The sequence below is a fragment of the Podarcis muralis genome, chromosome 9, assembly GCF_964188315.1.
Source record: "Podarcis muralis chromosome 9, rPodMur119.hap1.1, whole genome shotgun sequence".
NCBI lineage: Eukaryota > Metazoa > Chordata > Lepidosauria > Squamata > Lacertidae > Podarcis > Podarcis muralis.
Window position 1 is genome coordinate 10449817 of NC_135663.1, and position 13197 is coordinate 10463013.

Below are 13197 nucleotides of genomic sequence, written 5' to 3' on the forward strand. Positions count from 1 at the left end.
AGAACACCATCCAACCATCTCGTCCTCTGTCGTCCCCTTCTCCTTGTGCCTTCCATCTTTCCCAACATCAGGGTCTTTTCCAGGGAGTCTTCTCTTCTCATGAGGTGGCCAAAGTATTGGAGCCTCATGGGGACAGAAAACATATGTTCTGTCCCAGTTTCAACCCATGAAGTTGCAGGGTGAGCCAATTAGTTGCAGCACCCTAAAGAACTCTGAATAAGCAGCTTGGTCCCCAAAAGGATGGCTTTATTCCTCTAATTCTGGGGCCAGATCATTCCTAGTAGGATCCATCCCTTCCCTGAGAAGTATAGGACCTTAAAGGGACTGTTCCTTTGGCTTGGAAACTGAGCCAAATGAACATGGTATAAATAATAAATTATTATTATTATTATTATTATTATTATTACCTAGCAGCAGTGGCTGGTGCCTATTGAGACTGATAGGATGGGAGGCAGGGAGACCAAGGCTGTGTTCACACCCCTGTTTACTGCACACTCACCATGTTTCCAGTTCTGTGTTTCTAATCTATGCTCACATGACGTTATCCAAAATGCATATGTATCCTGTTCTTCGTTATGAGATACTACTGTTTTATGTGTTTGCCCAACAAGTTCCGCATTAACTGGAGTCCTTTAAATGTTCCTAAGTTGTCCTGACCCCACTACCACTGTCTCCTGGTATGTACACAAACGGAACCGAACTGAAGCAATGCTGATGTGAATAAACACCTAGAGGGGGAAAGAGCTATGAAATGCACAGGGTGGGATGGGGACTTCACCACTCTCTAATGTGAACAGACCCCAACAGTAGGTGGAGCCACAGATAGTGACAGCAATGAGCCAAATAATTCTTCTATTGTCTTTATCCTCCTTCCCGAGTTCTGCAACGGCAACATTAACACTAAGGGACAGGAGGAGGACAGCCAGTGTGACCCCAAGGACAGGCAGCTGGGGGTGGCTGAGAGCAGATCAAGGTTGGTGAGACAGTGCCCCATTTGCCATAATGAAGCAGCTTCCACTGGGTCTTGGCATTCGTCCTCCTCCTCTGGGTTATTTCTATAATAGTTCAGCTGGTTGGTTATATGTTCTGAACCAGTTACTGGCTCTTTGCTGGCCTGAACTGGAACCAAATGGGTTGCAGCCAGTCAAGCAAAAACAAAATGAATAGTATGACTCCTTGCTTGGAAGTACACAGCAATGAACTCTGAATATACCGTATTTTTCCGTGTATAAGACGCCCCCGTGTATAAGACGACCCCTATTTTTTGGGACTCAAAATTAAGAAAATGCACTATCTGTGTATAAGACGACCCCTTATTTTAAACTTCAAAAATGTAGGGGAAAATATAGTCTTCTACACGGAAAAATATGGTAGCTTTCTGAATACAGGACTGCACAGGTGTTTGATTTTGGCTGGCCTAAATAAATGGTTCTGTTTGACGTCTAATTGTAGACTTGTCCAGGAACTGTCCTTGAAACCACCCACAGCAGGAGAGCCACCTTTATCTGCACAGGCTTCCTGGAAAGCTGGCTGTGATTTCACTTTTACAATATCAGCAGATTGGTCCTGAGAGTCAGTAACAGATGGTTAAGGTGCTAAATGCTTCATAAGATAAATAAACTGCAGCGCTACTCATTATGAGAGGGTTAGGCCTCTTGTTCCAGAAATGGGAGGGAGTTGCTCTGGACTTGCTCAATTGTTTCTAAGTGGTTTCGGGGGGGGGGGGATTCGTTTTCTGCTCTTTCTACCCAATAAACATAGGGTTGGACCTTCAGATGTTGCCGTGCACTCCATTATTCTCAACCATTGACCATGCTGGCTGGGGCTGCTGGGAGTTAGAGTCCAGCCAATATACAGAGGGCCACTGCGTAGCTACCCTTGCAGGAAAGTAAGATCTGAATGTGCAATGCTAAGTTAACAGTGGGGAGGTCCCAATGGATACACAGCTTTAAGGATGCCATGTCTTCCTGGGGCACAATCCACTGGGAACTTCATCTGCACAAGTCCAAGTGAAATGTATGGAAGATGTGCAAGAACACTATTTCCATGGGGCTTACACAGGAGAACTTTCTGGTGGATTGTGCGCTCAAATGTACAAATTCAGATAATTGCAAAATGGTACAAGCTTAACACTGTAGCTTTTAAAAAAATCTGAAAGGTTACAAATGTTACTACTGTTTTCCACTTCTCAAAATACAAAATGTAATGAACAAGTGGGCCCTGCAGCAAAAATTGTATATTGCTCCTGTTCAAGATACTCCATTCCACTTCTTCTCCCATACAGTTTAATATACCCTAAGGTCCGTATAGTTAAAGCTATGGTTTTCCCAGTAGTGATGTATGGAAGTGAGAGCTGGACCATAAAGAAGGCTGATCGCCGAAGAATTGATGCTTTTAAATTATGGTGCTGGAGGAGACTCTTGAGAGTCCCAAGGACTGCAAGAAGAACAAACCTATGCATTCTTAAGGAAATCAGCCCTGAGTGCTCACTGGAAGGACAGATCCTGAAGCTGAGGCTCCAAGACTTTGGCCACCTCATGAGAAGAGAAGACTCCCTGGAAAAGACCCTGATGTTGGGGAAGATTGAGGGCACAAGGAGAAGGGGACGACAGAGGACGAGATGGTTGGACAGTGTTCTCGAAGCTACCAGCATGAGTTTGACCAAACTGCGGGAGGCAGTGGAAGACAGGAGTGCCTGGCGTGCTCTGGTCCATGGGTTCACGAAGAGTCGGACACGACTGAACGACTAAACAACAACAACATATTATATATTTAAAAGTGCATTATGTCCCCCGCAAATAAATCATGGGAATTCTAGTTTTTTAAAGGGTGATGGGAATTGTAGCCCTGTGAGGTGTGAACTAAAGTTCTTAGGATTCTTTGGAGAAAGCTGCAGGGAGCATGCTTAGTCCTCACTGAGTTCTTTTTGCCCTCCCCAAGTAGGTCTGCACTTCTGCAAACTTCTGCTGACTTCCCTCTTGTATGTGGGGAATGCTGTTTTGGCTGCGCAAAACAATGGCACTTACAACCTGAAGTCCAATTTGGAGGGAAGCTTGTTGTGTTTAGTCTATCATAGCAAATGGAAGGAAAGAAAACCACAAGCACTAACAGCACAATCCTACACGTTTACTTTGAACTGAGCCACATGGAGATAAAGACATGATTGTTTCATTTCTGACTATGAGCTGTGGAGAGGCAGGCATTCAAATATGAGAAGTCTGATGTTGCCATTGTGAAGACTGGAAACTTGTGTGTCTATAAATTAAAATGACATTTAATATCCCATCAAGTTAAAAGCTCTGAATGACATGGGAAGATTAAGAACTCTAACTACTGGAAATAGATTCACAGAGACATCCAATTAGCCATTCCCTTTTTTAATGAGATAGCTGGGAATGAGATCTCATTAGTGCGTCTTAGAATTCAAATTATGACCATGATTAAAGAAAGATAAAAATAATGGATTGAAAATAAATATTCTTTTCAGAAGGAATGTGGGGATATTTTCCAGCATTTGAAGCAACAACTAAATGAGTTTCTTGATGTAGAGTCTCTCTACTGACACCTAATTTATCATTTTTTGTAGCTCTGCAAAGTCTGTATTGCAAAGCTTCTTGCAGTCAACTTCCTTGGCTGTTGGTTTAATCTTTCACCAGAATAATCTTTTAATCCTGTCCTAAAATCTGACATCACTGCTTCAAGAGTAGCATCAAAATGGGTAATAAAATTGAATTAGCATAATTAGTAAATCTAATTTGTTTTAATAGGATCTGATAGCCCTGACAAGACTTACCCGCCCACTCTTTGCAAAATCCTTCATTTCTTTGGGCTTCATCACAAATAAGGAAGGGCAATGCGGTATTAAGAAATGTAATCTAGTTTGTGGAAGCTCTTTTTTTTTTTAATAGAAAAAAAGGAATTCCAGAAGAGAAAAGGGAGGGATGGACTTTGAATCCAGCATTTAATTATAGCACTTAGAAAGCTCAACAATCCTCATAAATATCCTAATTCTGCTTGCAATTGTGGGAATTCATCTTCACAGCACCTGATGCTGAGCTTGTTGTGAGAGGGTGATAGAAGCAATAACCCTTCTATTACATGGGAATAGATTAAAATTTGTTGTTGTTGCTTACAGGAAGGAGCCATGGAAGGTTTTGTGTGTGTGTGTGGGGGGGGGTATATTGGGCAACCACCACCCAGGGCCCCACACTTTAGGCTCCCAACCTCTTGTGCAAAACTTTGCCTTGCCTTGTCTTTAAACCAGCTGTGTTGCAAGCAAGCAGGTCCATTCCTACAATAATACAGGCTGAGGACCTTTCTCCCACTTAACCCATTGACATCAGTATGCTAGTTCATTGAACGATGGCTGTCTGTATGTCTCCTCCTTGTGCATACATGCCCATTTGCCCAGTTTACTCAGGATATCACAAGAAGGAAATAGGCATTTTGTTTTAATAAAAGGGGAAAGAGGACTCTCAGCAAAGTAGAGAAGATAATGTCTTTCAGTCTTTCGCTAGAAGAAGGGGTGGGGAGGTGCCACTAGAAGGTGACTCAGTTATTGGCCAGAATATCTCTAAGTATCTCCCTCCCCACCAAATGGCAAATAAAAAATGTGTTCCAATTAAGGGAAGTCATGGTACCGCTCTATTCTGCCATGGTCAGAACAACCACATCTGGAATACCATATCCAATTGTGAGCACTCCAATTTCAGAAAGACATTGACAAGCGGGAATGTGTGCAGACAGAGCAGCCAAGATGATCAAAAATCTGGAAACCAAGCCTTATGAGGGAGTTGGATATGTTTAGCCTGGAAAAGAGGAGACTGAGAGGAGATATGATTGGCATCTTTAAATATCTCAAGGACTGTCACATGGAAGATGGAGCAAGCTCTTCTGGAGGGTAGGACCAGAACCAGTGGCTTCAAGTTAGATGAAAGGAGACGCCGACTCTATATCAGGAATAACTTTCTGATAGTAAGAGCTGTTTGACATGGAATGGACTCCTTCAGAAGATGGCAGACACTCCTTCCTTGGAGGTTTTTAAGCAAAAGTTGAATGGCCATTCATCTTTTATGATTTAGTTGAGATTCTCGCCTTGCACGGGGTTGGACTAGATGACCCTCGGGGTCCCTTCCAAGCCTAAAATTCTATGATTCTACGAAAAATATTCAATAACATTTAAAAAGCCCCGTTACAGTATCTCAGTGATTTTGGAAAACAGGAGCAGCTTTTCCTGCTCAGTGCTTTCCCTTTCTCCGATCAAGAGGTGTATAAATTTTATGAAACCGATAAATGAATAAATAACAGGATATAAAGCATAGAGATGGGGGCAAAACATAAAAAAGGAATTCAAGTTATACTTTTTACAGTATTAGCTTATTAATGCTGTACAGTATGAGGTTTTGTTTCTAAAATTATTGGGATGACGGGAGAAGCAAAAAAAAACTTCAAATATTGTCTTTTTACAAAAGTATCAAATGGTGAAGAAGAGGTAATAAATCTAAATCTAATAATAATACTTGTATCTCTCCTATTCCATTTTTTATTACTGCCATGTTGTTATTTAGTGTTGCAGGATTGTGATTTTTTTTAGATTTTATTGTTTTGCCTGTTTGCAAACACTGCTTTGAGGTGTGTACATTTTTTTCGTTCATTTTGGATGTGTTTCTTAAAATGTTTAATTTATTGCCTAGGACAGGGGTCTGCAACCTTTAAGACAAAAAGAGCCACTTGGACCAGTTTCCGAAGGGAAAAAAAAAACTGGGAGCCGCAAAACCATTGCGACATTTAAAACAAATATATCTCCGGAGCCGTGATCTGACAGCGGGCGGGAAAGTGACGTCGGGACGGTGCGTGACTAACGCATGCACCGCCCCCATGCAACGTCACAGCCAGTACAGCGCCCGCCACAGTGGGGAGTGTCGGGGCGCACAATGCGCCTCCTCCCCTCGCTAGTATCCGCCCCGAAGCCGCAGCAAAGGTGTAAAAGAGCCACATGCGGCTCCGGAGCCGCGGGTTGCAGACCCCTGGCCTAGGACTACTTTTGTTAGGTGACCGTTTTGCATCCCTCCATGCTGCAGTTGTGTAACTTTTTTTCCTGTTGTAAGCCACCTTGAACATGGTTCGAATTGCGGAAAGGTGTCAGACACACGAAATCATGCATGCTGTGATTTATGTGGAAATTGTTCAGTTTAGATTTTTTAAAAATATTTGATTTATTACCTATGAATACATTTGTTACACTGCAGTTATATATTCTTTTAATGTTGTAGTTATGTCATCATCCCCACCCCCCCTGTAGTTATGTGTCTTTTTTCATGCTATAAGCCACCTTGAACTGCTTGAAAGTGGCATACAAATAAAATAATCAATGCAGGAACTGGGCAAAACTGAGTTCTCTTACCTTTTAAAAAATGAACTAATTAATTGGGGGGGGGGAGTTTTGAACAGATATACACCCAATGCCTGAGCCAAAAACCCACCTATATCAATAAAGTTGTGGCCATTTCTAACCCAGATCATTGTTTGCTTGTGTTTTATTAATCACATCTTACATTTAGCCATTGCAGGAGGTGTTTTTGTGTGTGGCACTTCCAAAAACAAACTTGGTGGTGAGTTCCCCCACCTTTCCCCCCAGAAAAAAACAACAACTTCATACTATACCTTTTTAAAATATGGCTCTTTTTGGGGGGGGGGGCAGGTGTTATTGGATTATTGTTCTTATTTCGATTTTATATGTTGTGATCTTTTCATGTGAACCGCCTTGAAACCTCCGGGAATAGGGCGGTATATAAATAAATAAGTGAAGCCTTTTCATGTGTCATATGCAATTCTGGGCTGCATCAATAGGAGTATAGCATCTAGATCAAGGGAAGTAATAGTGCCACTGTTTTCTGCTCTGGTCAGACCTCACCTGGAGTACTGTGTCCAGTTCTGGGCACCACAGTTCAAGAAGGACACTGACAAACTGGAACGTGTCCAGAGGAGGGCAACCAAAATGGTCAAAGGCCTGGAAACGATGCCTTATGAGGAACAGCTAAGGGAGCTGGGCATGTTTAGCCTGGAGAAGAGGAGGTTAAGGGGTGATATGATAGCCATGTTCAAATATATAAAAGGATGTCACATAGAGGAGGGAGAAAGGTTGTTTTCTGCTGCTCCAGAGAAGCGGACACGGAGCAATGGATCCAAACTACAAGAAAGAAGATTCCACCTAAACATTAGGAAGAACTTCCTGACAGTAAGAGCTGTTTGACAGTGGAATTTGCTGCCAAGGAGTGTGGTGGAGTCTCCTTCTTTGGAGGTCTTTAAGCAGAGGCTTGACAACCATATGTCAGGAGTGCTCTGATGGTGTTTCCTGCTTGGCAGGGGGTTGGACTCGATGGCCCTTGTGGTCTCTTCCAACTCTATGATTCTATGATTCTATATATATATGTGTGTGTGTGTGTGTTGGAAACCACCCAAAGTCGCTGGGGCAACCCAGTCAGGTGGGCAGTGGGGGTACAAATAAAACAAAACAATTCATGTAAATAAATGGTGCGTGGCTTGAAGTGAAATGGAAGGAAAGTCTCCTCAGGAGTAAAGCCCCGGCTGGAAATTTTGGCCATTCATCTTTTATGATTTAGTTGAGATTCTCGCCTTGTACGGGGTTGGACTAGATGACCCTCTGGATCCCTTCCAAGCCTACAATTCTACGAAAAATATTCAATAACATTTAAAAAGCCCTGTTACATTATCTCAGTGATTTCGGAAAACAGGAGCAGGTTTTCCCGCTCAGTGCTTCCCCTTTCTCCGATCAAGAGGTGTATAAATTTTGTGAAATAGAGTAAATGAATAAATAGCAGCATATTATAGAGCATAGAGATGGGGGCAAAACATTCAATTCAAAGTAAATCAAGTTATACTTTTTACAGTACTGTATTAGCTTTTTAATACTGTACAGTATGAGGTTTTGTTTCTAAAATTATTGGGATGATGGGAGAAGCAAGAAAAAACTTCAAATACTGTCTTTTTACAATATTATCGAATGGTGAAGAAGAGGTAATAAATCCAAATCTAATAATAATACTTGTATCTCTCTTATTCCATTTTTTATTACTGCCATGTTGTTATTTAATGTTGCAGGATTGTGATTTTTTCTAGATTTTATTGTTTTGCCTGTTTGTAAACACTGCTTTGAGGTGTGTACATTTTCCCCCGTTCATTTTGGATTTGTGTTTCTTAAAATGTTTAATTTATTGCCTGTTAAACATTTCTTAAAATGCTTAATTTATAAGCCCCGCTGCGTTTCTCCGGGGAGGAGAGTCAGCGAGTGCAGGCGCGGAATGAACGGCTACCTCGGAGCTGGAGCCGAAGCTAATCCGGAGTGACTCCGCTTCGCCGCTGCTCCACTTGACACGAGGAGGAGGAGAATGAGAGGAACGAGCAGGTGCGGCGGCTCCACCCCGAAGGCCCGTCCTGGGCCTGGGCAGGCTCCTCCCTGGGCCGGGCTCCGGGCTCCTCTCCGGGCCCATATAAGGCTCCCGCCGCGGGAGGGAGACCCCTCCAGCCCTCGCTCGGGCGTGCCGTGCCTCGCCTCGCGTCTCCCCGGCGACTCTCCCCGCTCTCCGGCCATGGCTGCGGCGGGCGAGGAGGGCGGCGACGCCCCGGCGACGCCTCTGCGCCCCGCGCCTCACCCGCTCGGCGACGGCGGCGAGCCCGTGGCGGGTCTGTGGCCGGCCTTGCTGGTGGCGCTGGTGGCGGCGCTGCTCGCCTGGCTCTGGTACGGCCGCGGAGACGGCAAGGGGAAGGAGGAGGAGGCCGGGGGGGCCCCTCAGAGACAGCGCGGAGACCGAGGTACGGCGCCTGGTTCCCTCCCTCCCTGAGAGGAATTCCCTAATAATAATAATAATAATAATAATAATAATTAATAATAAATACTGAATGACAATAATAAATTTTATTCTTTCTACCCCGCCCCTCTGACTGCGTTGCAAAGTTTTCCTGGCTCCCCTCCTCTCCTAACTTATTCCTTTCCTGCCCCGTTTCGTCCCTCAGGGTTTTTTTGGGGGGTTCTCCTCGCTGAACCCCATATGGTCTTGGAGGGGGTGTGACACCCCCCAACCCCCCCTGGGTTTTTTTTCTCTTCTCCCCGCAAGGGATTGCGTGCATCATGCTCCTTCCACGCCGGCCCCGCTTTCCCTTCTTCACGTGTCTCCGGTGGTCTTGAGAAGGGCGCGCGAGTCGGGTTAGGAAAAAACCCAACCAAATTAAATCTGCCCTCCGTGCATTGGAGAGCTTCTAGCTCAACCTACTCCTTTGGCTATAGTCTTTCTCCACCCCCCCCCCCCCATCCACTCCAGTAAAGTATGTGTCGTGGGGTGGGTGGGTGAGTTGAAGGGGAATCAACCCCTCTGCTTAAAATTTTTTTTTCATTAAATTGGTATATTGCAAATTTATACCCGCACCCCGGTTTGCTAGATGCTTGAAAATAAAATAACACATGCAACTATGTAAGCGATGTTTGGCAGGGGAACAGAAAGGCTGTTGACTCCGAGGTTTCAAAGCAGAGGTTGGATGGCCCTCTGTCCTGTATGATCTAGTTGAGATTCCTGCAGGGGGTTGGACTAGATGAACCTTAGGGTCTCTTCCAGCTCTCCAATTCTGTGATTTCTACGCTCCTTGGAGAAGCCCCCCCCCCCCAACCCCCCATCCCATGGTCCTCCAGATGTTTTAGGCTACAGCACCCATTATCCCAGTGCAAAACTCGCACCTCCTTGGGGAAGCTTGCCCTGCAGGGCTGTTGTGCCCTGCATGCAAATTCAGGAGATGCCACTTCTACCCAGGACGGAGTGGTGTGCAGTAATTATTCCTGATTTTCCTCCCATAACATGCCTTATGGTTCCTGATCTGAAGTAATGAGGGAATAGGGAGCGCCTGCTTCCTTTAATTGCTTGAGGCCCCTATCTGAAAAGCCTGTTCCATGTTTTGCCTTTCCTTGCCTCCTCCTGCTGCGATGTGTGCAGGAAGTAGAGAGTCTTATAGCTGGCGCTTTGTCCTGGGTGAGTCTGACCCACTGTCTCAGACTTTGTGACCTTTGTGCAGAGTGTTCCCCTCTTCTCCTCCTCCTGGAGGAAATGGACCCTTCAGTCTTTTCAGATCTCCTGAGCTCAGAGAAACACAGGAAGGTGCCTTATACTGAGCCTAAACCATTAAAGCAGGTGCTGTACAACTGAGCCACAGCCTTTCATACGTGAGCTACTGCAAAAACCAACTCTGATCTCCTGCTGCTGCTTATGCATGTTGCTTGGTTGCTGATTTTAATGTATTTTTAATCTTTTGTTGGAAGCCGCCCAGGGTGGCTGGGGAAACCCAGCCAGATGGGTGGGGTACAAATAATAAATTATTATTATTATTGTACCAAAGATTTACACATGTGGAAGTGTTGTGGTTGCAAACAGGTTTCATTTTACCACGTTAAATGAAAACGGAAGTGAAAGCAATCATCTAATGGGAAAAGAAGTGATTCACGTTCATGTATGAATCAGCTTTTAAAGCTGTTAATCTCCCTGCAACCTGCTCTCTCTCTGCTTCTGTTTCTCCTTGTTCTCAGTAATAGAAAAGGAGATGATACGATCAGAGCACATAGCCTGAAGGAGTGAGCTGGAATCTCTTGGCTTCTTGCTAGCCTACTAAGCAACTTTTCAGCATGGCTTCAGCTGCTATGGAAAGGCAGGCAGGAGAATTATATTGGCAGTTGTGACCTTTTGCATTGCCGCACTTCCATCAGGCAGAGAGCTCTTGTCTTTTAGTTCTGGCTGTCCCATAGGAATCCTCTCCTAAGAACTTGGGCTGCGCACTAGCCTGATGGACACTTATGGGCAACGATAATGTAAATCAAGCCATTGGCTATTTTTAGTTCCCGTGTGGGAATAGCATGTTTGTCATTAAGCATATTCACATCGGAGCAGAACAAGAATCTTGTAAAACCTAGCAGAGTCCAAAACAATAAAATGCAAGGTTATGGCTGGGGAACCATTTCCTGACCAGGAGTTTAAAAATAAACTTCCATGAGAAAAAGAAAGAAAGGCAAATGAGTGTCAGTATATTACTGTTTAGGAAAAATAATGATGGCTTCGTGCCACTTTCATCTGAGTTGATACTGCTGTGTCCAACTTCTGTCCAACTAGGACAGAAAAAAAGAAGGGGAGGGATTTAGTGATACATTTGTGGGGAGCCAAATCTGGGCAAAATTCTTTCATTGGGCCATTTCTGTCATTGCGTGGCCAAGCCGTCTTCTGCCATGACTATAGTTGCTCATCTGCCAACTGGCTTCAAGTACAATCTGGCATCTAGCAGCAGATAGTTGGATGCGGTCCAGAATGTGGTGCATTAGAGCCCTTCCCCAGGGTTGGTTGTCTCTGCCAGTTTTCTTGCTTATATATTTTTAGTTTTGTATAGTGTTTCACTTGCAAAGCTTCAGCCACATCAGGGTAATGGTTGTGGCTTGCTCACTCATGTGCAGTTAAATTTGCTTTATCCTTGTAGTTTGGGAAAAAAACCTTTCAGCACTCCTGTACGTGCAACGAAAGCATTTTTTTAAAAAACTTGCACACACACTTACAAGGATTCCACAGACAGGTGTGGCTGAAGGTGCTGCAGTTGGGAAAGGCGGGAGGAACTTGATGAAGATGATCTCCCATGGTGGTGGAAGGTGGGAATTAGTAGAAATCTGATGTTCACCAGTTGCTGCTGGGGACAAAAATAATGTTTGTGTGCTAGTGTTAGATTGCAGGGGAGAGCACAATTTGTGAGGGGTTAAATTCCTTTGAGTGGCACTCAGCAAAATTCTACTCCGAGTAAACCTACTGAAATGAATGAACCTGGGACTGGTGTTGGTAGAAATAGCAAATACCATCCCATGTAAAGAAGCCAAACTTGCTACAGTACATGAACTGAGACACAAACAGAAACCTAGAAATTGTGTTCTTCCTAGCTAACTAACATTTTTCTCTGTTTAGAATCCCTTCAGAGAAGCTATGAGCCTGCCATACCTGAAACAAAGCCAATTAGTGTGTCCAGCCCCCGGGAGCCAGTGGGGAACCAGCTGGGTCCTCCAGGAGAACATAGTTCCCCTGATGTTCCTGGAGAGTTTCCTGAAAGAGAGCACCCGGCCGAGGAGCCTACGACCCCCTTAATGAACTACAAGGAATATCTCAGGAACGAAGCATTTGGTTACCCCACGACAGCACCTCAACAGAGCCCAGAAGCTGAAGTTCATGAGGCGAGTACTTTAGCAGAAGCAGGTGCCCCTAGTGACAAGCATGAGGAGAGATTGACGGAACAGAGGTGCCATCACTCTGTGGACCATGAGGAATGGGAAATCGTCCCTGAGCATTCGGCGTGGGGGGAGGCTACGAGGAAGAGCAGCGTGGACGACGCAAGCAGCAAGGACCCAGAGCAAGCCAAGAGGGTTGCTGCCGTGTCTCCAATGCCTCAGACTGTCCATGTGACTTTTCGGGTACATTACATCACTCACTCGGAAGCCCAGCTGATTGCCATCACAGGTGACCACGAGTGTCTAGGGCAGTGGCACCACTATGTACCACTCAGGTGTGACAAGGATGGGTTCTGGTCGGACTCTGTCGTCTTACCAGTTGATACCAGAGTTGAGTGGAAGTTCATAGTGGTGGAGAATGGGAAAGTCAGGCGGTGGGAAGAATGTGACAATCGAACCCTGATGACGGAACATGAGGATCGAGTGGCCCATAAGTGGTGGGGATTTCACTGAATCTGGCCTAGCTCAGGAGTTCTGTTTTTATTCCATTTCACTATAGGGAGTTTTCCTGTTTTTGCCTACCTTAGTATATCTCTGTGCTGCATGTTTTGCCAGAATTGCCTTAGATTAAAGTGTCTCTGCTGCTAGCTTAGGCTTTTAAGATACGAAGAAAACTCTTCAATCTGAATCAGACCACAGCCTTCCTAGTGCAGACATGTTAGAGCTGTCTAGCGGGTGGTGTTTCAAAACAACTCCCTGCATAAAAAAGCTTTAATCCCTAAACTTGAGATTGTACTGTGTGAGGAGACAGGAGCATTGAGCGTGGACACTGGACTGACAGAACAGGAGAAGGTGCAGTTAAACTACACTGTAACTGTCTGTTAAAATGTTCTTAACTTATCATGACTGCAAAAGGAAACAATAAAGATTATTTTTAGACTGGT

The 13197-nt window shown here is 44.6% G+C and overlaps 1 protein-coding gene across 1 annotated transcript; it reads left to right on the forward strand.

The window, feature by feature from the left end:
* Positions 1 to 8393: 8393 nt before the first annotated feature.
* Positions 8394 to 13197, forward strand: STBD1 (starch binding domain 1). Its single transcript, XM_028744424.2, has 2 exons — positions 8394 to 8832; positions 11997 to 13197. Exons 1-2 carry the CDS (start codon positions 8409 to 8411, stop codon positions 12764 to 12766), a joined length of 1194 nt encoding a protein of 397 aa, XP_028600257.2. The 5' UTR covers positions 8394 to 8408; the 3' UTR covers positions 12767 to 13197.